Source organism: Parasteatoda tepidariorum, chromosome 8 (assembly GCF_043381705.1).
Source record: "Parasteatoda tepidariorum isolate YZ-2023 chromosome 8, CAS_Ptep_4.0, whole genome shotgun sequence".
Classification (NCBI taxonomy): domain Eukaryota; kingdom Metazoa; phylum Arthropoda; class Arachnida; order Araneae; family Theridiidae; genus Parasteatoda; species Parasteatoda tepidariorum.
Window position 1 is genome coordinate 90,249,054 of NC_092211.1, and position 25,117 is coordinate 90,274,170.

Here is a 25,117-nt window from a genome sequence, read left to right on the forward strand (position 1 = left end):
CAGCTTCTTCTGAGGATGATTGACTAAACTTCTACAATAATAAGCTTCCTAAAACTGGAAGCTGGTTCCTCCACCACTTATTGTAATACTTACGAGGCGAAGTGTGAGAAGCAAGTTGTATTATAGGCTGGATTACCATTCATAAGAGCTATTTACAAATTCTAACTGATTGGGAGCCTAAAACAAATTTAAGACAATTAATATCAAAACATAAATAAAGAACATGTTTTGAGCGGCTACATTAGTGTAAAATACTTGATATTTTTTTGGGTTGCATGCTTGCCAAGTATTCCGCATAAATTTGTTGTTTCTTTCTTTGAAATTTAAATTGAAAGAATGCGTTATATTGTAAATACTATTAGTTTAATAAAATCGGAGGAAACGCTTTTTCAAGTTTTGGCGTAAATCAATTGGAAGTAGTAACCCTTATGTTATTAAAAATGAAACCTTTTTTCTGTAACTTTTAATATGTTTATATTGGCCTGTCAGGGGAGTAGGGCACTGTTCTCATGTCCGAAAGCTCGTAGATTCGATCTCCACCGGTCAATGATTTCCGTGTAGCAAATGGTGACTGATGCACGTTAAATCTGTCGTGTCGCAAAGTCCTCCATGTTCCCATAACAAATCATACATCTTGGGGTACTGATTCAGGAGCTTCCTTGTCTTCCGGATTGGTTCAAAATGGCAAGGCTACGGAGTTGATCACGAGTAGTCGAAACCCCAGACATTGGGTCGATTGTTCAACGACGGGTATTAAAAAAAATGTGTTTATATTGAGGATTCCAAAAGTCTAATTCGACCGGGCTATATAAATAATATTTTACATAATGAACATATTTAGTGGACGTCCAAAGATTACATAAGCATATTTTTTAGCATTCCCCCTCTTTTAAAATAAACAAACCTCCCTAATACGCTTACAATTTTTTAATATTAGAACGCCTATGTTCCAAAGCAATCTGTAATGAATATTCTTAACATAATTTTTAAATTAGAACTTCTATATTATAAAGTAATCAGAATGTCTGTAATAAAAATTTCTAATAATATAATTTTTAAGTTAGAACTCCTATATTCCAAAGTCCTGAATTCCAAAGTAATCAGAATACTTGTAATGAAAATTCTTTCCAATAAACATTACTAGACCATCTTCTGTTACTAAAAACTACTTCTTGCTTAAACTTTTAATATTTTTATATTGAAGTGGGTTTCTTGTTATTCATTGCTATTTTCGTATGAGCAATAGGTATCATCTAAAATAATAATGTGCAAATAATAAATTGAATCCAATCTATGTGAGAGCTAGAAATAAACCATTAAACTATAATATCGATGTGAAAAAAAAGTACTAATTAGGGTGGCCCTTCTTTTGCTCCACCCACGAACACCTCCTCCATTAGGAAGAAAAAAAATTCCATTCCTTTTACTATAGGCGAAAAAAAAAAAAGAACTGATATCATTATTGTTTTCTTGCTTGTTTTAAAGCGTAAAAATGAGCAAAATTTCAAAACTTGATACAGAATCTGATGATGCTCTAGAACTTTCATACCAAACACTTTTTATTTGGTTGGACATTTTTGGTTGAAGGGAGTTAGAAAGTGAGCGTAACGTTTTTCTTTTTAGACGAAGCGAAAAATTTCACTCAGTTTCGATTACTGATTTTGCCAAAACTGCTAAACCGAAACTAATGTTTAAGTATATCAATCGATGCGGAATTTATTGATGTTTAATTTTGTGAATTATTAAATAATGTGTGTTTTTAGATGCTATGTAGCAAAACAAAAAAAAAATGTTATAAATTTAGCATTTTTTTTGTTTTAAAAAGTTTAGCTCATTCCAAAAACCGTCGGAATATCATTCTTATTTGGGATGCGAAGTAAAATCATTTCTAGTTTTCTAGAAATCCAAAAGTCTCATTTGACCAGGCTATATAAATAATGTTTAGTGGATGCCAAAATATTACATTAGCTTATTTTTGGGCATTCCTCCGTCTTCTTAAATAAACAAACCTACGTTTAGACAAGAAATTTGCAATCCCTTTCGCATTAGCAATCTTATCTAAAGAGTTTCAGGACTAAATTCAAATAAAATGAGCAAAAAAGAAAATTACTTTTTAATTCATGCTGAGAAATTATAGAACTTTTTGAAGAAGTTTTTCAGAGCTTTTTCTTTACATAAATCAATTATTTTTTACTTAAATTTCTTTGCCTTTAAAAGCAATAAAAAATAAGTGAAATTTAGGATTTAACGTAAGCATTACTCATACCCTTCTCCCTCTTGCCTGTAAAACTAAGCAAATTACTAAACTCCTTTTTCTTTTAGGTTTTTTGGTAATATATAAAAGGTCCTTTAATATACATTTTTATTACTTTTCGCAAAAGTTAAAATTTTATTTACAATAGGGGTTGAATACGAATAATAATTGTTGAATTTTGTAACCATAAGTTAATATTTAATGTAGGAAAAAATTATATTGAGATGGTATGAATCATTGCTGAGGCTGGACTGAAAACATTAAAACTTGTTTGATGGGAAATAAGGAAAAGTTGAAAAATAATTATTAGTTACTACTGAAAGTTTCGAGGTCGGCCTTATACTTACCTGGAAGTTCCATAATTATATTAACCCCATAGTTAGACATTTCACACACACATTCACTCCCACTTCATTTCAATACCCTTATGAAAATTTAAGGTATATTTAAGGTTGATTTGAGGTATTTTTGAGGTATTAAGGTTGTTTTGAGGTATATTTGAGGTATATTTAAGGTTGCAGAGAAAACAGCAATAAAAATTATACCTCGTAAAGGTTGTAATTAAGGTGTACGAGGTTGATTTATATATACTTCAGCTTGTTTTGAGGTTGTTTAAAATTCACTTCAAATCAACCAGACTGATAAGGAGATTTTTAAGGTATACCAGGTTTATTTTCTTACACTTGTAACAAAAGAGGTATTTTTGAGGTATAAAAATTTTTACCTTATTTCAACTAACGATAAAAAGGTATTTATTGAGGTATATGAAGTCATTTTATTTATACCTAAGCTTATTTTGAGGTTGTTTTAAATTCACTTCAAATCATCCAGACTGATAAGATGATTTTTAAGGTATACGAGGTTGTTTCTCTTACACTTGTAACAAAAGAGGTATTTATGAGGTATAAAAAAATCAACCTTATTTCAACTAACGAGAGTGAGGTAATTACGAGGTATAAAAAATATACCTTTTTTCTACTAACGATATTGAGGTATTTATGAGGTATAAAAAAATATACCTTATTTCAACTAAAGAGAGTGAGGTATTTATTGAGGTGTTGAAGTCATTTTATTTATACCTAAGCTTGTTTTAAGGTTGCTTAAAGTACACTTCATATTAACTAACTCACTTCCCAGAGTTCCATGCGAGCCGGCAAATGGCGTGTGTGTTGACAATCGAAAGTCTATTCGAAATTCGGTAAGTGTGCTTGACATTTATTAATTTAGTTTTATCACTTTTAATCAAATATGCTTCAATTTTGAAACTTAAATTTTATTATTTTTGTTTTAACGACGCGTCCTGATCTTAAATAATTTAAGTTGGAGGATATTCTTAGAGGCTATCGTTGTAGGCTTAGCAATAAGAGAGAATAACCGAAATATTTCTCGTCACTGTTTTGGGTAACATTACTGGTGAATCGTTACAGCAGGTTATGCACAGTATATTTTATTGTTTGTAGTTCAGTCAAATAGAACTATTCTTTTTATTTTGCTTAAATGTATATGTTTTAACGTAGCAGTATGCACGCTGATTAATTGAGAAAAATGTTCACAATTTCTCTTATAAATAAATCATTGAAAATTGAAAGATTTTTAAAATAGCAATTTTGCTTTGAAATTCTACTATAGCTGTATGCTTATCGTTTGGATATTTGTTGCAAAGTTTATATTATTGTTTATATATATATATATATATTTACAGAGCTTATCCACAGTTCCCTGATATTACTGAGATGGCCTAGGCTGTAAATAGCACATGCGCGGCGGCGCAGAAGAAGAGACAAGCAAGCTACTGCTCAGCCTTCCCCTAGGATATAGTTCTGAATTTATACCTAAAAGAAAAAGTAATCTCTCCTAATAAACTACAGAATTTATGTAATTGTTGATAACAATAGTTTGCTAGATATTTGATAATTGAAAACTAGTAACTGTACTAGCTCACTTCTTCATGTTTGATCACAAAACTGCTATTTTCACTACATGTTATTTTCTCGCATTTTACCCACGTTAATTATTTACTAAGCAGATTGTTATTACTTATTAGAATATTGGGCAGAATGAAATTAAATCCGATTTCAAGTTTATATGACAATTTGTTTCAAGGTTATGAGCTTTTTCATGCAGCTGTTTATGGTTCACTACTTCAAAAATGTGCGAATTTCGGAAATCTTAAATATTTTAGAAATAAGTCAGTATAGTATGCAATTTTAATCCTGAATTGAATAAAATCAATTGCAAATAAAAACATTTATTGTTGAAAGTAATATGCATTATTTTGAGTTTCATCCTATGGGATGTGTATTTATATTTAAACAAGTGTTTGTAACAACTAACTATTAGTTTTATTCTGCTCGGTATTATAAGTTATATAGGAGATATTATACTCAACTTATTTTAAAAGTATTATTTCAAATCATTCTCTCTTAGACATTTTCCTCACATAAAATTACTCACAACTTTAAAATAAATGCTCCTTATCAGCTTGTAATTTGTTCTATTCGATTGAGTGTAAAAAAAGAATAAAAATTGGTACATAACTTTAAAATTTTAATTTATTAAACGATTGTAGATTCTTGATTACATTGATTAAAAATTATTAAAATAACTATTTTTTAAGAAACTCTGATGTGATTGACAATAACATAAGTCCTTTTCAGAATCAGCGTCAAAAATTTAAAAAAAAGCTGCTAGTTTCATGAAGTCTGACAAAAAGTTGAAAAATATAGACTAGGTTTATTGAGTTTAAAGATTTTTAAAAAAGAAAGGGAAGGAAATCTAATTATTAAACTTACAAGTACCATAATGTTACAGATGTATAGAAAAATAAAAAGTGTTAAAATTGCATAATAAGATTGGAATTATACAGGGTGTTTATAAAGTCCCGGACCCATTTTGATGTTTAATAACTCATAAAATAATAAAGATAGATTAAAATTAATAACATTAATGGTTAGATAGACTCAAAAAGTTTCATGACCCTTGTCAATGAACTTCCACGTGTGCCCCCTTCGTCGCACGGAGAATATCAAGTCGATAGTCAATTTCACGAGAGGTAGCTTTCTTTTTTACAGAAAAGACAATCTCATCAGTCGTATACTTAGACATGTTGGAAAACTTCGTATTTCCACAACTAGAAGAGCTTCAGCCACATGTCTTTTTGCAACAAGATGGTGCACCACCTCATTGGGGTATCATCGTTCGTAGTTCTTTGAATGACCATTTTACAGGAAGATGGATTGGGCGAGGAGGTCCAATTCCTTGGCCACCCAGATCACCTGATATAACGCCGCTGGACTTTTTTCTTTGGGGATTTATAAAGGACAATGTTTACAGGAGGATCGTGTCGAACATTGATGGCCTAAAAGCCAGAATTACAACCGCAATAGCCTCTGTGGATGCCGACATGCTTGCCGCTACCTGGCGTGAAATTGACTATCGACTTGATATTCTCCGTGCGACGAAGGGGGCACACGTGGAAGTTCATTGACAAGGTTCATGAAAGTTTTTGAGTCTATCTAACCATTTATGTTATTAATTTTAATCTATCTTTATTATTTTATGAGTTATTAAACATCAAAATGGGTCCGAGACTTTATAAACACCCTGTATATTTGAATTTCTGTAAATGTTGTTAATGGTAATACTGTCTTCAGTGTATTTTATTTTGTGGCTGTGATACATGTCATGCTTTTTAGCTACGAGGATTGAATAGAAATGGCAGAAGATATTTATCTGAAAAGGAAAATTAATTTCATCCAGTTAATTTAAATGATAAAAAAAATACTTTCTAATATTTTAAGACCTGCCACTATTATTGTAAATATGACTTTCTTACTAATTTATATTTTTTTTCCTTTTAGGTTCCAATAATTACAAGTTTCAACATGTAGACGGAAACAGTATTTAAAATAATTTTGTTGGTTTGTAAAAAAAGTGAAATTTTAGTTTTAAATAAAAGTACTTTGAATTTCAGCTGACTAATTATTTAAATTTGTAGTTTTATAGCTTTAAAAATTCAAGCACCTTAGACAACTATCTTCTAAAAATACGAGTATGAGTTCCCATAAATAATTTTTACTAACTGTAGAATTTGGATAAGTGTTATTTTAAGATGATTTAAATCAATCTATTAAAATTATAGAAGAATTATGCATTTGAAACTTTCTTTTATAGCTTAACAAAAGAAGCAATTACTGCCGAAGGTTTAATATTAAAAATTTCAGGTTGATAAATGATCTCTACTAGTGAAAAAAATGTAATGTACATTATTCTTCATATAATATATATAATATCTTTATATATATATTATATTTTTTATATAGTGAGTCTAAAAATTAATAAACTAGGTGGTCCGTATAACACCTCACCTTCGTAAGTGCTAAAAAAAACATCTTTGGTTGATAAATTAATACTTCTAAAAATACAAAAATATATACTTGAGGTTACGAAATAATAACTTAAGGTAGAACATGGAACACATGGCGCTAATTAAAAATAACCTTTCCAATTGTTGAAAATACACTTCAGGTTGATTTATAACAACCAGAAGTGTAAAATGGCCCACCTTAGGTTGAAAAATATATACCTCTACAAGCATAAAATTATATACCTGAGGTTGAAGAATAATTACCTGAGGTAGAACAAAATACATTTGAGGTTGATTTATAACAACCAGAAGTGTAAAACGACACACCACAGGTTGATAAATATATACCTCTACAAGCATAAAATTATATACCTGAGGTTGAAAAACAATTACCTGATGTCGAACAAAATACACCTGAGGTAGATTTATAATAAGCTGAAGTGTAAAATGACACACCATAGGTTGAAAAATATCTACCTCTACAAGCATAAAATTAGATACCTGAGGTTGAAAAATAATTACCTGAAGTCGAACAAAATACACCTGAGGTTGATTTATAATAACCTGAAGTGTAAAATGACACACCTTAGGTTGTTGAATAAATACTTCCACAAGTGTAAAAAAATATACTTCAGGCTGAAACATATATACCTCTGGAGGTATATTTAAGGTATATTTGAGGTTGATTTTGAGGTATTCATTTGCACCCTTTTCAATCTTTACGACGTATTTAAACAACAACCTCCTTTATACCTTTAAAATATACCTCGTTTATACCTCATTTATACCTCGATTTTTTCATAAGGGTATAATCTGTGTCAAGACAATTTCATATTAAGTTAGCGATATGAAGCCAAATATAGATGGAATGACATTTCATTGGAAATATCTCTCTTTTCTTTTGTTAAGATCATAATTGTCGCCATCCTAAGAAAATTCTTCTTAACAAAGTTGCTTAAAATTATCTTCTGTAAAGATTTTTAGTAAATGTGACGTTTAAGAAAGAGAAGAATAAAAAACAAAGGTTTAAAAAAATAAAGGATGATGAAAAATTAGAATATCTGTAATAGAATTTTTTAACGTAATTTTTAAATTAGAAATTCTACTATATAACATATTACATACATTCCCTATATTACAAAGTTAAATGATGTCATATTAATATTCAGAATTAATACTTTTATAAATACATTTATATTATGAACAATTATTAGCCTTGATCAAATTTATTCTTAATATAAGAAGTAAACGTAAATTTAATTTATAATGAAATATTCGATCACGATTGCATTTATTTAATAATTTTTATTTTATATTTTATATCCGTCGCTGGACAGTCTGTCCAACTTTTGGGTTTACGACTACTAATGTTCTACTCCGTAAACTTGTAATTTTGAACCAATCCAGAAGACAAGGAAACTCCTGGATCAGTACCCCCAGAGGTATTGATTTGTTATGGGAGAATGGAGAACCTTGAGACTTGACAGATTTAACTCGCATCAGTCACCATTTACGACACGGGGAGTTTTCGGCAGACGGGGATCGAACCCACGAACTCTTGGACATGGCCCAACCTTCTACCGACCAGGCTATCCCGACCATTTATTTAATAATTGTACTGATCTCTCTCTTTCTGTTACTACAGATACAATAAGCTATTAATGTTTATCAATATAGTATTTTGCCAAATTATAGCAGAAGCCAAAGTTTTTAACACACGTTAAAAAAAAATCGCATTCACAAAGATTTGTTTTTAAATTGTTAATTAAGTTACATCACAGATAAATATTTATACTTTAGGTATTCATTAGATGTAATTTATATTATATTTTATGAAAATCAACACGATTTTTACAGAAATTCAAATGATGAAGCCTTTTAAATTACAAAATTTCCTTCATTCACTGAGATTATGTAGTAAACGATTGTTGTATTCTCGCCATGCAGGGGGATTTCCAGAAAATACTGTCTTAGAATGCGATTTCTATTACGTTAGTTTAAAGCTTTCAGAGGTTTGAGGGACCGATCATAAATAACAAGCAGAAAATAATGTTTTTGAACACCCTATGCCAAAAATGTAGCAAAGCAGATTTGTAACTTGTGACAGTTAGTTTGGTTACTGTATGAAATAAATACACATAATTTCGTGAGCCTAGATTTAAATATTTATGGAGATATGGACATTCTTTCATAGTGCGCATTCGTATTAAATTTTTTTTTTCTGCTTAAGTTTTCCAGCGAATCGTATTTGGCAACTAATAAAAAAAATTCAAATTTTAATGTATTTAACGTTTAAAAAGTTTCAAGCAGTTTTCTAAGTAGTTTTCGTATCTTTTTAAAACATTCTTAAAATAATAAGTTTTTTTTCCTCATACTTCATTTAGTACTATTAAACAACATTTATTAAAAAGGACACAAAAGGCATTGTTGGGAATCATCAAAAGTAACTTTTTTTCTCCTGTTTCCTTTATTAAATCACATTTTGGTGTATAAACGTTCATTGTTATAAATTGTTATTAAATTCTGCGATATGATACAAAATAATATTTGTAGAGGTCCCCTTATAATTTAAAGCTTTGTTAAGGGAAAAAAAACGAAAACTACTTTGAGAAATGCTTGAAATTTTAAAAATTTTTAAGATATTCAAATCAAACTTTTTTTTTCTCATCAGTTGTCAAATACAATAGACTACAAAATTTTTCCCGCTCATGCGCAGTTTAAAAGACTTACTTTACAAACTTTTGTGTAATAATTGAATGTAAAAACCAAAGTAGTTTTAAATGAAAAAATACGAACATTTTTCCATTTAAAACTAATTAAATTCATAAATAAAATTAATCAGGATTCATGTTAATTATAATATTTTCTATAATTTCTTTTCAGATTGCTAATATTATATATGATAGTGCGAAAAATGGGAAGTTATGCAATCTGATGACAAATGAAGTGAACATGAAGTATTACGTAAATGTATGTATATTTAGATCAATGAGTAAGATTAATGTGTGTGTGTATATATATATATATATATATTGTTTTTTTTTGTTGTTATTTTCAGAAAGCTTATAAATTTGTATGGCTATTTTATATCAGCAAGTACGTTGATCTCCTCGACACAGTAAGCTTGTTTTAATTTCATTACGCATTCCATTTTAAAATAATTTGTTTTAATATATATATTATACTTAAATACCATTTTTAATCAAATGAAAAGAATTAAAGGAATTTATAGCAATGTTTATTCAAAGAAAAACAAATAGACGAACTATTCCAAAATTTTATAAAAAGTAATGGATATCCAACCAATGTAATTAAATTCTATTTAAAATCATTGAATTAATTGCATGTTATAATTATAAAAAAAAATATTAAAAATTTCTTTTTTATACAAATTTGAATTTTTACCATGGGCAAATGAAATTCGGACAAATCCATGGCTGAAAATCTTCTAATATTTAATAATGAATTTTTTAAAATAAAATCTTTCCTCTAAAATCATGAATATTAGCCATTAATTAAAATGAAACAAATTTTGAAGTATCCAGTATAATATTGTTACCTTCTTCCACGCACTTCATTAAGCGAGAGTCATAAAATGATCCCATTATCCTCCATTTACGCTTCTATTTACGAAAAACATTTTAAATAATTTTTGAAAGAAAGATGCCGGTAAATGGAGGAACATATGAATATATATATATATATATATATATATATATATATATATATATACACACACACATATATATATATATATATATATATATATATATATATATATATATATATATATATATATATATATATATATATATATATATATATATATATATATATATATATATATATATATATATATATATATATATATATATATATATATATATATATATATATATATATATATATATATATATATATATATATATATATATATATATATATATATATATATATATATATATATATATATATATATATATATATATATATATATATATATATATATATATATATATATATATATATATATATATATATATATATATATATATATATATATATATATATATATATATATATATATATATATATATATATATATATATATATATATATATATATATATATATATATATATATATATATATATATATATATATATATATATATATATATATATATATATATATATATATATATATATATATATATATATATATATATATATATATATATATATATATATATATATATATATATATATATATATATATATATATATATATATATATATATATATATATATATATATATATATATATATATATATATATATATATATATATATATATATATATATATATATATATATATATATATATATATATATATATATATATATATATATATATATATATATATATATATATATATATATATATATATATATATATATATATATATATATATATATATATATATATATATATATATATATATATATATATATATATATATATATATATATATATATATATATATATATATATATATATATATATATATATATATATATATATATATATATATATATATATATATATATATATATATATATATATATATATATATATATATATATATATATATATATATATATATATATATATATATATATATATATATATATATATATATATATATATATATATATATATATATATATATATATATATATATATATATATATATATATATATATATATATATATATATATATATATATATATATATATATATATATATATATATATATATATATATATATATATATATATATATATATATATATATATATATATATATATATATATATATATATATATATATATATATATATATATATATATATATATATATATATATATATATATATATATATATATATATATATATATATATATATATATATATATATATATATATATATATATATATATATATATATATATATATATATATATATATATATATATATATATATATATATATATATATATATATATATATATATATATATATATATATATATATATATATATATATATATATATATATATATATATATATATATATATATATATATATATATATATATATATATATATATATATATATATATATATATATATATATATATATATATATATATATATATATATATATATATATATATATATATATATATATATATATATATATATATATATATATATATATATATATATATATATATATATATATATATATATATATATATATATATATATATATATATATATATATATATATATATATATATATATATATATATATATATATATATATATATATATATATATATATATATATATATATATATATATATATATATATATATATATATATATATATATATATATATATATATATATATATATATATATATATATATATATATATATATATATATATATATATATATATATATATATATATATATATATATATATATATATATATATATATATATATATATATATATATATATATATATATATATATATATATATATATATATATATATATATATATATATATATATATATATATATATATATATATATATATATATATATATATATATATATATATATATATATATATATATATATATATATATATATATATATATATATATATATATATATATATATATATATATATATATATATATATATATATATATATATATATATATATATATATATATATATATATATATATATATATATATATATATATATATATATATATATATATATATATATATATATATATATATATATATATATATNTATTATTGGTTTAAGTTGTCGAAAATTAATATTTCAATTGTAAGGTTCGCATTAGCATACATTTATAAGAGTGGGGAAAAGTATATGCATTTTTTAATAGTTTTTTGAATATGGCTCTTTGAAGACGAAAAAGCAGACGAAAAGCATAGACTTACAAAATGACTGATAACTAAATAACTAATCCAAATTTTTGAAAAAGAAAAAAAATACTTCTTCATTAGGTCAAAACACAATTATGTGCCGAGTTTCGTGCCTGGGCGAGGCTTCTGGGGCGATATATTGTGATTACAGACACACACACACACAGCCGCTTTTATTATTATGTATAGATGATGCTATTATTCTCGACTAATTCAAGATAGTTAATATTTACTACTATTAAAAATGATTTTCTCAGAAGTATCGGTACAGTTTTAATAATTACCAAATATATCAATATAATATTGTATGCCTATATTAGTATATTTGGTACTTATCACATAACCTTTCAACATTTGAGTTTATACACATTTTTCAGTGGCAGCCAACTAAAGCCGAGTTTTTTTTTTAGAAAAAAAAATTAGATCTTCATATATAAGGAGTTTTGGAGTATGATCATTTCTCTATCTGATCTTTACTCACTTGTTAAAATATTTATAAGTAGTGATGGAGAAAAGTTCTTATAATTCTAATTCATTAAAATATTAATACACTATTGTACCCTGCTGTCTTTCAAAAGTTTTAGTAGTGTTAGTAAATTTAGTTTAAGGCTGGAAGATATTATATATCACTTTATCGTTAAGTGGCTTAGAAACTGAATTTTCATGCACTGGAAAATAATTTTTAGTGGTGGTTAAACAAAAATTAAAATAGTGATATTTGTTCTATTTTCTTTACCACTTTTTTTTAAAGCCCTAATCTTAACTACTGCTGAAAAAAATATTTTCCGAAACTACGAAAAACTCGTTGCAGAATTCTTATCAAAACCTATTCGACAATTACCATAATACCAGTAGTACATATTACCGTCAGTGATACATATGAATTAAGTCTCATCTGTGAATGGCGTTTTTTTTACGAAACTCCCTATTAATCTTTCCTCCATGAGCTTCACTTTTCAGCACATAGTACTTATTTTATTTTATTTAATGCACATTATTAATTGAGCATTAGTGTCAACAACAATATGTAGAATTTTTAGGGTTACCTTAAACGCGAATAAGTATCTTTTCTACTTATTTTTGCTTTTTAGTTCAGAAGTTACTATTTTTTTTTCAATTAATACATATTACCAACGTTAATTAAGCATCCTTGTCGTCAATGATAGTATAACGATTTTCTTACGGTTCTTCTAGGCAAATGAATACCATTACTCCATTTCCTTCCAGAACATAGCTTATTTCTTTTATTTCAATATGCATGTATTACCTTAATTAGTTTAGCATCGCAAGCGTAATTAAGCGTCATTGGTGACCGCTCACGCTACCACGTAATGTTCATTGAATTTATCTGACGTGGCGAATATAAAATAATTGGGTATACTATAGCCTACGTCACAGGTTGTGTTATTCCTACTAAATTTAACCCATGAACGGCATTTTCTGCGAGCCTAACTTCAAGCCACAAATAAACAAACGAAGTGTTTGATCGTTTAAATAGCTGCTCGCCAGATTTTATTGCATTATAAAGAAAAGAAATTGATATTCGATTTTTGATTAATAATTGATTTATGTGGATAGTGGCATAGAATTTAGCATTGCGTCATGGTAAATGTTATTCCTACTAAGTGGAAGTAGTTGTGTTTTTTTAATATTATACCCAATTAAATATTTAAATGCTTACAATAAACTATTTTTTGATCAAATAGAGCTATGAGATAACAATTATCTTTAAAATATGAGAAAAATTGAATCGTTAAATTTAAAATAATGGCTAACGCTTAACCAATCAGAATATTTCATTTATTTTTTCGCTCATCCCGCTCGAACGGTTTGTTGTAGAGTGTTCTAATGTAGACAGTGACCTTTCTCGTGCTTTAAACTATCTGTATGCCGAAATTCATAGCTTTCGGTTGGATGGTTCAGGACAGGGATGGGCGAATTATGTTGATCGAGGGCAAAAAATCGGAGAAAAAATGTTTGATGGGCTAAATAAAAACTTCTAAAATAAAAAACACGATATAAAAGTTTTGATTTAAATATTTAATGAGATGAATAAAATCGCGATTTCATTTTTAAAAGTTCCTTATATTGAGGTTCGAAGTGAGATATACTTATTTTAAGGAACGAGGCTAATTGCTTGTCTATTTGTCTACTTCCAAAAAGATTTTTTCTAAAGTTCATAGTTGAAAACACTTGCTATATATAAGATGAAGCAAACATAGTACTGATTTTCTGGGCATGAGATATTATATTTGGAAAACTACCTTTTGCTAATGATTTGTAATACTCAAACTTTGGCATATTCAGAAACAACTACTTCAGATGATTGTTAGATTGCAACTCAATTAAGTCAAGCTGCTAATCTTACCTCACTTCTCACTGTTTCACAATTTACGTTGAAATGCATGGTAAAATATCTAACTCTGTTTGAATGTCACTGAAATATTGAAATATGCGTTCAAACTCAAAATGGAGTTTTTTCGAGCCATCTTCATAATTCTTGAGCTTTTACTTATTTACTGAGGGTATTGAATTTATTCTCGAAAACTGAGACAAGTTGTTCTTAGCTAGCTGCCCAGCAAACAGATTACTCTTCAATTTAAGTCTTGAGCCTGATATAATAGATGAATTGAATTTTCCCTTGCATCTTATCATTCAAGTTGTTCATATGACAAAGAAGATCTGTGAAAAATGCAAAGTCTGTACCTTCTAATATTTCACACTCTGCTGAACACTGTTTCTCATGGAAGAACGACATAATGTTGTCTCTTAACTACCAAACTCACTCGAAAACATATCATGCACTAAGCCACCTTGTTTTAGAGTGATACAATACACCAGAGTATTCAGATTGCACTGACTGAAGAACATTTTGGAATTGCCTGTGCCGCGAGATCGAATAGTATTAACAAACCTTACTACTGCACCAATCACAAGTTTCATATTCAATGCAGATTTACGCACAGCATCTTGATGTATAACGCAATGTAGAAAACTAACATTATCCCCCAGATAGTTCGGATTAAAAAGTTCAAGGAATCCAGATTTTTTTCCAGTCATATTTTGTGCCCCATCGGTCATTATATTACATATTTTTGTTATGGGCACTTTCAAAGTTAAAAACCCTTCCTGAAAATCACGAAAAATATCACATCCCGTGTTAGTTCTTTTTAAAGAACGGAAGCACACCAGTTCCTCGGTAATTTCAAAGTTCACATCAACACCTTTTATAAATAACAAATTAAGCAGTATCAATTATATAAGTGCTTTCATTCATAGCTATTAAGCAAAATTTTTATTGCGAAATTTTTGACTCTAAATGGAATGACAAATTTTTATCGATGGCTTCGATTCTAGAAGTCACCGTTTTACGTAATAAGCTTACAGTCTCAAACTTATTTTTCATGTATGGACATAAAACATCACAAATTTTGATCATACATTGTTAAACAAACTCCCCATCACCGAGAGATTTATTATTTTTAGGTATATTGTATGCTACATTTTTCAAGAAGGTAAACTGTGTTCAAGAAGAAACTACGCATGCAAGTTACATTGTAGGCTACAATGTAACTTGCATGCGTAGTTGCTTCTAGAACACAGTTAACCTTCTTGACAACATTTTGTAGACCAGATAATGTTTTAGAAGATTTTATGCATTTTGTTTTCTTTCACATTCAGACATTGTTTGGTAGTTGGCATTTTTGTGCTTGGCTGTTAAATACCGGTTAATGTTGTATTCTTTAAAAACTGCTACAGCTTCATTGCAGTTGCAGATAAGACACACTGTATTATCTTTTGCAACTGTAAAAAAATATTTCCGAGTCCATCCATAATTGAACGCACGGTACTTTCACCTTTGGGTTTTTTGCGCTGCGAATCAACTTTGCGTTTTTTAATAGCCATTTTGGGGTTAAAACATTTTGCAATTAACTCAAACAAGCACTAGCTATTTTATACATTTAATAATCTCACCATTTGCAATAACTTTACGTGTGTGCAAACTTTCCATTCTATTCCATGTTACAACTCTGGCCGGCAGAAAAATCCGCTCATTGGACCCTAAAATTCGCTGTCTGCCACGCATGAAGTACAATTCACCTATATGTATTCTCTTCGAAAAAGACAAACGCTTGTTTGGGGGCAATTTACGGCTATTCTATAAAGAATATCTGCTTTCAACATTTTACCAATTGAAGCTGCCTGTACCTTAGAGGAGTAATTTAGGTAGAGAGAACCAGTCCCCCATCCCTCGTTGCAAAGAACATCGTCACGCGATTCCTGGACAACTTTTCCTCCAGTAAACCCTATCCCCAGTCTTTTACTATGGAGGTGGATTGATGAGTTGCGTTTTGAACTATAAAATTTTAAAATAATAGTAGTACACTGCTGTAGATACGGGTGTGACGAGAAATTCATTAAAGGAGGACATTTTGTATTTCACAAATAACATTTTTATTCTTTTATATTCACTTATAAACATTTATTTGCAATTTTTATGTTAGCACGTTAGGTTATGAAATGAATTTAATTGGTTTTTAACTAGCAAAATAGCTATTATTTTTTTATATTTTTATTTAAATTGATAGATTATAATGTAGTTAGCATTTATAGGCATTTTCATTACAATTAAATTTCATATTGATATAAATATTCTGATATTTTTACTCCTTTTTTGATGAGCACGCGCATCGGATTTGGCGCATTTTTTTCACGCCAATGTTTACAAACAAATCGCATTTTATTTTCGCTCTGTAACTTATAATGATTGAGTTAAAATAATTTTTTTTAAATAATTTCAAGCGAATTTAAGTGCATATTTTAGTTGTACAGACTTAAAAGATATGAAAGTACATTTCATGTAAAAAATAATTTTTTGGATAAAAAATAAAATTATTTTTTTAAATTATTATACGTAATCTAAATAAGAAAAATTATACATCGATTAAAATTAATTATAAAAGGCTTTCATTGTAAAGTATGTATAAATGTTAGGGAAATATGTTTTAAAAATTTAACTAAATATTTTTATAATAAAAATTAAGAAAAAATAAAAGATAAGTAAAGCATTAACAATTAAAGCAAAGCATTCCCACAATATCCCGTTGAGTGCCTGAAAGTCATGAAGGCTAAGCTAGCACAATTTAATGATCAACAGTCATAAGAGTGATAATGTGGTTAGCACTGCGTATCGCCCGCCTTTACTTCATGGACAAGCTGACCCATCGATCTGAACCTGAATTAATAATTCTTCGTTGTACTAATAGAAGACACACATTTTCTTTTAAATTACTTTGTTTTTTAGTAACAATTTACATAATTATTTAACTCAAATATATAAAATTGCTAATTTTTTATTCACACATATTTCTGCATTTTAAAAATCAGATACTAAATGTGTAATGTATTATGAGATTTTCTCAAATCATTTCAGTTAATAGTTTCAACTTTAATTTAATTTTAAAAAACATTTTACGTATTTTTCAGCATGTTTCTTTATTATTTTATTTGTATAATAATAATTTTAAAACCAACCAGTATTAATAGCTAACTGACGTAGATTTCCTAAAGATGAGATAAAACGAAAAGTATGGGAAGTAAATGTTCACAGAGAAGAATTCACAGCATCCAATAATAGTGTGTTATGCTCTAAGCATTTTACTGCGGATTCATTTGATGGACAAAGATTCTTATCTCTTATGAGCTTTTGACAAAAATAATTAATACATATAATCATTTGCAACTGTTTCTTTATATTTTACATACTTTCAAATGTATCTTCGATTCAAAAAATCATTATTTTTATTTCATTGTTTGGTAAAATCATGCTTAACTAATATGTTATTAGCTTTTTATGATTAAGCAATTAAAAGCAAATAATTAAATGTAGCGCGCATATTATGATGTATTTTTATTAAAAACTTATTTCTTTTAATCACAAATAAAATTGGGAAAGCATGCAAAATAAAATTTAAAAAAAGAGAAAAGTCCTTAGGTACTCTTAAAAATATTCCTGTACGATGCGACCGCCAGCTATGAATTTTTCGCCAAAAAGGTAACCCCCATCTTTGAACAAGTTTTCCGAGCCCAAACAATAGACTGGCTCTCTCTACCCTAATATCTCCTCTAAGGCCTGTACTAGCTATTTCCATCAACTTATGTCATCAGTACTTTGTTAAAAAAGAAAGAATAAAACTAGCTTTTAACAAAGTAGACAAGAAAATAGATGTATATTGTTTGTATTCGCCACGGATCGGCAGGTTAAAATTATATCCGCGGGCAGAATAAGATCTTCCGTCTGGCCACAGTTGGCCCGCGAGCCGTGATTTGCTCATCCCTGTCTTTGGAGTCTATAAAGGACACATACACAGACATTCATTTTTATATATGTAGATTTTTTGGTTGATGCTTCATTTTGCATTTCTTTTTGCATAATTTGTTCTATTTTTGTTGCGAAATATTTTTTGGTGCTCCTCACACTATTGTATTCATATATTTCGTTTTGGATATATTAATGTAATGATTAGACAGCACTCTTTTTTGCTAATATAATCGCGTGAGCTGATGACGAGTTTATATCTTTTCCTTATTTTGCTTTTGGACTTTCTAATTTTTTAAATTGTTAAGTATTCTTTTAAAAATATTTAATTTTAATTTTTTTTTCTTCTGCTCTTTAAAAAAATTTTTAAATATATTTTTTCCCTTATATGTATTATTTCATATTCTAATCTATATTTTTAGTTGTTATGTATGTACTAGGAGGGCAAGCCCCCTGTTCGCTGTCACTCTCCAACCCCGATGATTTCTTCGCAATAATTGTTATTTCTTGAAAGAAAACAGTTTTTCTACAAAAGATGAAATTATTCAAGTAACATGTATATGTGATGAAAGGAATTCTGTTTGCTTGAGCTTCCCACATCCAAATATTATTATCTATTAGTATTATAAATATGTACATCTATTGCTGAACAGAAGTAATTTTCATAAGTAATCATTTTTTGAAATAACATTCATAGTGTTATTATATTAAATTGTTCCAACAAATTTGACGAGTTCTTAACGGTAATTTAATATTTTTGCTTACCCCAACTGGCGGATATATTAAATACTCTTTTTGCTTGCATCTCATTGTGCATGAAGCTGATTGTCAAATTCTTAATCATTTAACAGATGCTTAACTGGAATTTATAATAGTATATTAATGCTATTTTCTCAAAAATAATAATTGTAAAGTGGTTAATAATATTAGACCATCTTATCTTAAAATGTAGAGCAGAATTTCAATATAATTATAATTAAAAAGTAACAACAATTCTCTTAGTTCTAAACTCTTGAATTAAAAGCGTAATAATAGCAGTACAATAAAAAGGAATACAAAATATTTCAAACAATTCGCGATCGCAACGAACTACAGGGGGCGTTGTTGTATGAGATGAATTCCTGCGATTTTCGTAAGAACAGTTATTCAGTTGCTCTGGAAATGTCTTCAGTTCCTTTGTTATTGTGACTCATTACATTTTAAAAAGAAAAAGTTTTGATGTTCTTTCTTATGCAAGCGAAAACAAAATGGTACCTATCTCTTTTTTTTTTTTAAAGAAGGAACATCCAAAACACATCGGAAAAATGCTTGTAAATAAACAGGACAAAAAATATGTATCTTCGTTTTAGAGTTAAAACCTAATGCCTGAGAAATAGTTTTACTAAATTTAATGATATAACAATTTAAACTTTGCATTCCATAGTTTTGAGAATCATATTACTTCAAACATTAAAATATGTAAAAAGTATACATAAGCTCGCAATTTTATGTAATTTAATTTTGAAAAACAAATTTTTTGACGAAAATTTTTATCAAAAAATTTTACGTTTCAGTAAAAATCATTATTCATAAACTAAAAAACGCAAAATAAAGAATGCTTACGAAACAAAATAAAACGATTCTAAAAATTCCTCACATTAAAATAAAAAGCTTCCATGTATTTTTTTGCTTTTTTTTTATTCGTAATCGGGCGTAGAAAACCATTCTACGGGTAATTATCATCAAATAAGAAAAAAAATTATTTGCAAGTAAAGTTTTTTATTATAAAAACTGCTACACTTACCTGCTTTATAAATCCAGAGAATTCCAAAATTATATGTTCTTCATTTTAAAATTTTGTTCTCAATTAATATATACATAGATTATCCCTTCATTACTTTAAGATGACATACCACACAATAAAATTTTATAATTTCAAGATTTTGATATGAATTTCAATATGTAACTTAAAAACAGAATAGCTGAATTCTAGTTGAAATTTATCATTCAAAATTAAAAAAATACTTACCAAAAAAACGATAAAAATGTATTAATAATCAACATAAATGATATTATTTCAAGTAATTCGGATGATTCTTTATTGTGATTTTCCGAATTATATAGATTCAGAAATATATACTATTCTGCAACTATTACAGTTCTGCATGTTCTGAAATTACATTTGTTTATTGGAATGAAGTAAGCAATGTTGACTTCACTTTAATTTGTAATGAATTGAAGACAAAAAAAAAATATGGATTTTACAGTAGTACACACATCTGTAAAAGTATGGAAGTTATCGGTTGCAAGTTTGTTGATAATGGAAAGGTAAAAATTATTGAGAAATTTCTTCAAATGTTCTGAAAGATTAACCAATGTACTGGGGTCGTTTTTTAAGATCCTCTGCCCTTTCCTTAGGGAAATTTTGCTTCTTACTTGCTGCTTAGAAAATGGCGTCAGACTTTGCCAATGATTATGATAGAACTAAATGCTTGATGTTTTCGAATACCAGTATGACTTTTATTAATTTTATGCTGATGACAACCAAAACAATATGGATATGAAGGAGGAAGGAGAAAGTGGATCTTCCTACCACGTGATTTTACGACCAGTAAAAGCGCACAACAGTGGAAAACTACGATACCGTCATTAGATTTATATGCATATTTGGTATAAAACTAATATCTTATATTTGGAAAGTATTATTCCAATAAAGTCATATTTAGACCTGCCAATGCGATATATTCTTAAAGAGAATTTTTAAAGAAAATGTATATTTTTTGCTATAAAATCTGAAGGGAGGTTGTGGAAACCAAATCTGGATTCCTTTTATAGATGTTTTTAACCTTTTTTTTTTATGATTAAAACCTGTTTCAAAAACGAATAAATTAAAAGGTTTTTGATAATCCTCCCTATAAAATCAATTTTTTAAAAAGAGTGTTGTTGCGAAAAATACAGATTTTGTTAGCTACAGTAAAATGGTTCGAGTAAAATAGATACCAATGATTTTGCTACTAAAAAAAAAAAAAAAAAAAAAACTGAATTGAATGAGACTAAATTGATGTTTCAAACGTATTGTCTCATTCGTCAATGGAATTTTTAGAAATAAGGATTTACTATGATTAAAAAAAAGCCAAATGTGATTGATAATAAAATCATTGTGATTAAATAATAATTTCTTTTTTACTGCAAAAAGTAATCTTTTTCGTGGTTTGCATAAGAGTAATTTCTGCAGATGTAGCTTTTGAGAATAGGTTACATTGTGCTTGTCTTGCCAAATTGGCGAATATCTTTCTTCCCGGGTAATATTTCAAAGAATAACATCAAAGAAAGTAAAATTATGAATTTATTATGAAATGATCAGAGAAAAGAGTAAAAATGGAATTCAAAAATTTTATCTTGACTTTTTAAAGATGTGTCGGAATATTAAAAAATAAGTACACAAACAAAACAAAAAAGAATCAAAAATAGGAAAGATCATTAAAATTATACTCAATTATAAAATTAATTCATCCAAAGATAATTTCAATAAAAAAATTAATATTAATAATTGTTTATTACTTTTTATTATTTTTCATATAATAGAAATTTTTTTTTAATTTGTTAGATTTACAAATTTTTACGTTATTTTAGAGAATGTAATTTTAATGGCAAAATAAAAAATTTGACCACAATTGGTTTCCAAGTCATGCAATATTAAAAAAAGGTTAGTATTTTTAAAGTACAAGAACTATTCAACCAATTCAGGAGGCTTCTTACATCGAACGTTTGATATATCTATTTTCCTTTACTAATTTTTTTTTTTTAATAAAATGTTTAGATTTTCTTTGTTCTGAGGAAAAAGCATCGACAAATCTCATTTCTTCACGTTTTTCACCACTCGACTGTAATTCTGCTTATTTGGTGGGGAATACGATATAAGTGCCGAGGTACGTATTTCATTAGTTTTTCAAACTTCTCTCTTTACAAAATGCATTATAGAAACACTGAAATTGTATGGAGTAATATAATTTACTCCTAATACGAGGGTTGCTATTTATATTTCTGGCCTAATAATAAATATGTAGGATCGAAATTGGTTTTATTGTTTTTCAAAATATTCTCTATGATGATCAATACACTTTTGCATGCGTTTGAACCAATTTTCAAAGCACTTTTTCCAGTCCGATTGAGGTAACTCCAAAACATGCGTTTTTAATTCATCAACCGCTTCTTCGGAGGTCGAAAATCGTTGTCCACGTAATTTATTTTTGATGTGTGGGAATAAGAAGAAGTCATTGGGGGCCAAATCAGGGCTGAACGGCGGATTACCTATCAGTTCGATCTTTCGCTCCGTCAGAAATGCCTTTGTTTGAGTCGATGTGTGAGAGCTCGCATTGTCGTGGTGAAGAATGATTCGCCGGTTCTTCTGCTTTTTTCGAATTTCTCCGATGACTTCTGGCAAACAAATGGTCGTGTACCATTCAGAATTGACCGTCTTGCGTTGCTCTAACGCCACTGTTGCCACATGACCGTTAATGGCAATCATTTGTTTCGATGTGCTTCTTCCTCGAACAACTTTTGTTGGTTTTGCCTTGTCTTGGAAGATCTATACAGTTGATTGCTGTTTTGTTTCCGGCTCATATGCATAGATCCATGATTCGTCATCTGTGTAGTTGTTATACACAGCTTTGATGTACCTTGAACGTATTTTTCCAACATTTCCTTGCACCAATCGACACGAGCCTTTTTTTGAGCGTTTGTCAGATTATGTGGGATCCAACGCAAATAAATTTTTTTACGCTCAAATGTTCATGCAATATTTTATTGATGCTAGTCATACTAATGTCCCAAGACGCCTCTATCTCACGGTATGTCACATGACGATCTTGCTTTATCAGTTCACGCACAGCATCGATCTTTTCTGGCACAACAACGGATTTCGGACGACCTGCACGGGATTCGTCCTGGATCGAACATCGACCACGATTAAATTCGTTATACCAATTTCTTACAGTGCTGTAGGATGGCGCTTTATCGCTGAATAAAGAATTAAGTTCATCAAAGCACTCTTGTCTTGACAATCCGCGTCGAAAGTTATGAAAAATAATGGCACGAAAATGTTTGCGATTCAATTCCATTTTTTGAAAGAGAAGAACTTTTCAATTTACTGTCAACAACACAAATGAAGCTATAATGGTAAATCGTCTGTTGAATTTATGTTTAAAAATATCAAACTTTCGATTAAAATCGTCTGCGGTCGCTTAGCAACACTTATCGTTGCCAAGGCCAGAAATATAAATAGCAACCCTCGTAATGTAAAAGGAAAGCTTCATTTTCAGAAATATATATTGGATTTGATTTAAACGATCGAATGGATATTTTAGTTTAAGGATAGTTGAAAATTTTTTAAAACTCATATACTAAAAAAAAAGAAGATACTATTACGTTACCTCATATTAAATGATTAAAAGTTGTATGACCTCACGCGGCCTCAAACTCATAAGCTTTCAGCATAAAAACTTTTCCTCAGAAAATGTACCTTTCATGCTCAGATAGTTCTTGGGTAGCAATGTAAAATGCATGTACATTACTGCCCATTAAAATTGCTACACCAGGAAGGAATGCAAATAACAGCATGATATTTATCGGGTATATACATTATAGTTGGAAGAACATCTGATTAAACTTTCAGGTTATTTGAATGTATAGATCATGAGGAATCAGTACTCAGAGCAGCCTCCCCTGGAAACAATGACAGCAGTTATTCTCCTGGGCATCTAGTCGAACACATATTGAATAGCACGGACAGGTGCAGCATTCAATGCAATTTCAACATTATGTCACAATTCATCGACTGTAGAGACTGACGAGTGTGGCTTGTCAGTCGTTCGGCAACCATTGACCAGACGTCTGCAATTGATGAGAGATCAGAAGAAGGCAGCAGGCAAACATGTTCTGCGCCAAGGAAGGTAAGGACAGTGCGGGCAACATGCGGTGGAGCATTGACCTGCTGAAACGTAGCGTTATGGAATGTCTCGAAGATAGGGCAGGACAACTGGCTCTAACACATCAAAAATGTAATGATTGCTGTTCAAAGTGCCGGCAATGCAAACACGAGGTGATCGAGACGTGTATCCAACGCGTATTCAGTATGACGATGTCGAATGCAAGCTGCCA

The 25,117-nt window shown here is 27.4% G+C and overlaps 1 protein-coding gene and 1 long non-coding RNA gene across 4 annotated transcripts in view; both read left to right on the plus strand.

Annotated features, from left to right (window-relative positions):
* Positions 1-25,117, plus strand: part of LOC107442154 (very long chain fatty acid elongase 4) — a 45,994-nt gene that overhangs the window by 15,407 nt on the left and 5,470 nt on the right. For both annotated transcript variants that reach the window (XM_016055639.3, XM_043045594.2), the window contains 3 exons: positions 9,504-9,590; positions 9,679-9,738; positions 22,779-22,887. In XM_016055639.3, the coding sequence (XP_015911125.1) occupies positions 9,504-9,590; positions 9,679-9,738; positions 22,779-22,887 (256 nt within the window). The remainder of the gene's footprint in view (positions 1-9,503; positions 9,591-9,678; positions 9,739-22,778; positions 22,888-25,117) is intronic.
* On the plus strand, positions 2,817-6,226 carry LOC122269996 (uncharacterized). 2 transcript variants are annotated; one of them, XR_006225528.2, is made up of 4 exons: positions 2,817-2,951; positions 3,003-3,452; positions 3,957-4,098; positions 6,115-6,226. It is a non-coding gene; the product is annotated as an uncharacterized lncRNA (long non-coding RNA). The 2 variants fall into 2 exon arrangements; XR_011637487.1 differs by lacking the exon at positions 2,817-2,951 and having other exon boundaries at positions 3,216-3,452; positions 3,957-5,745.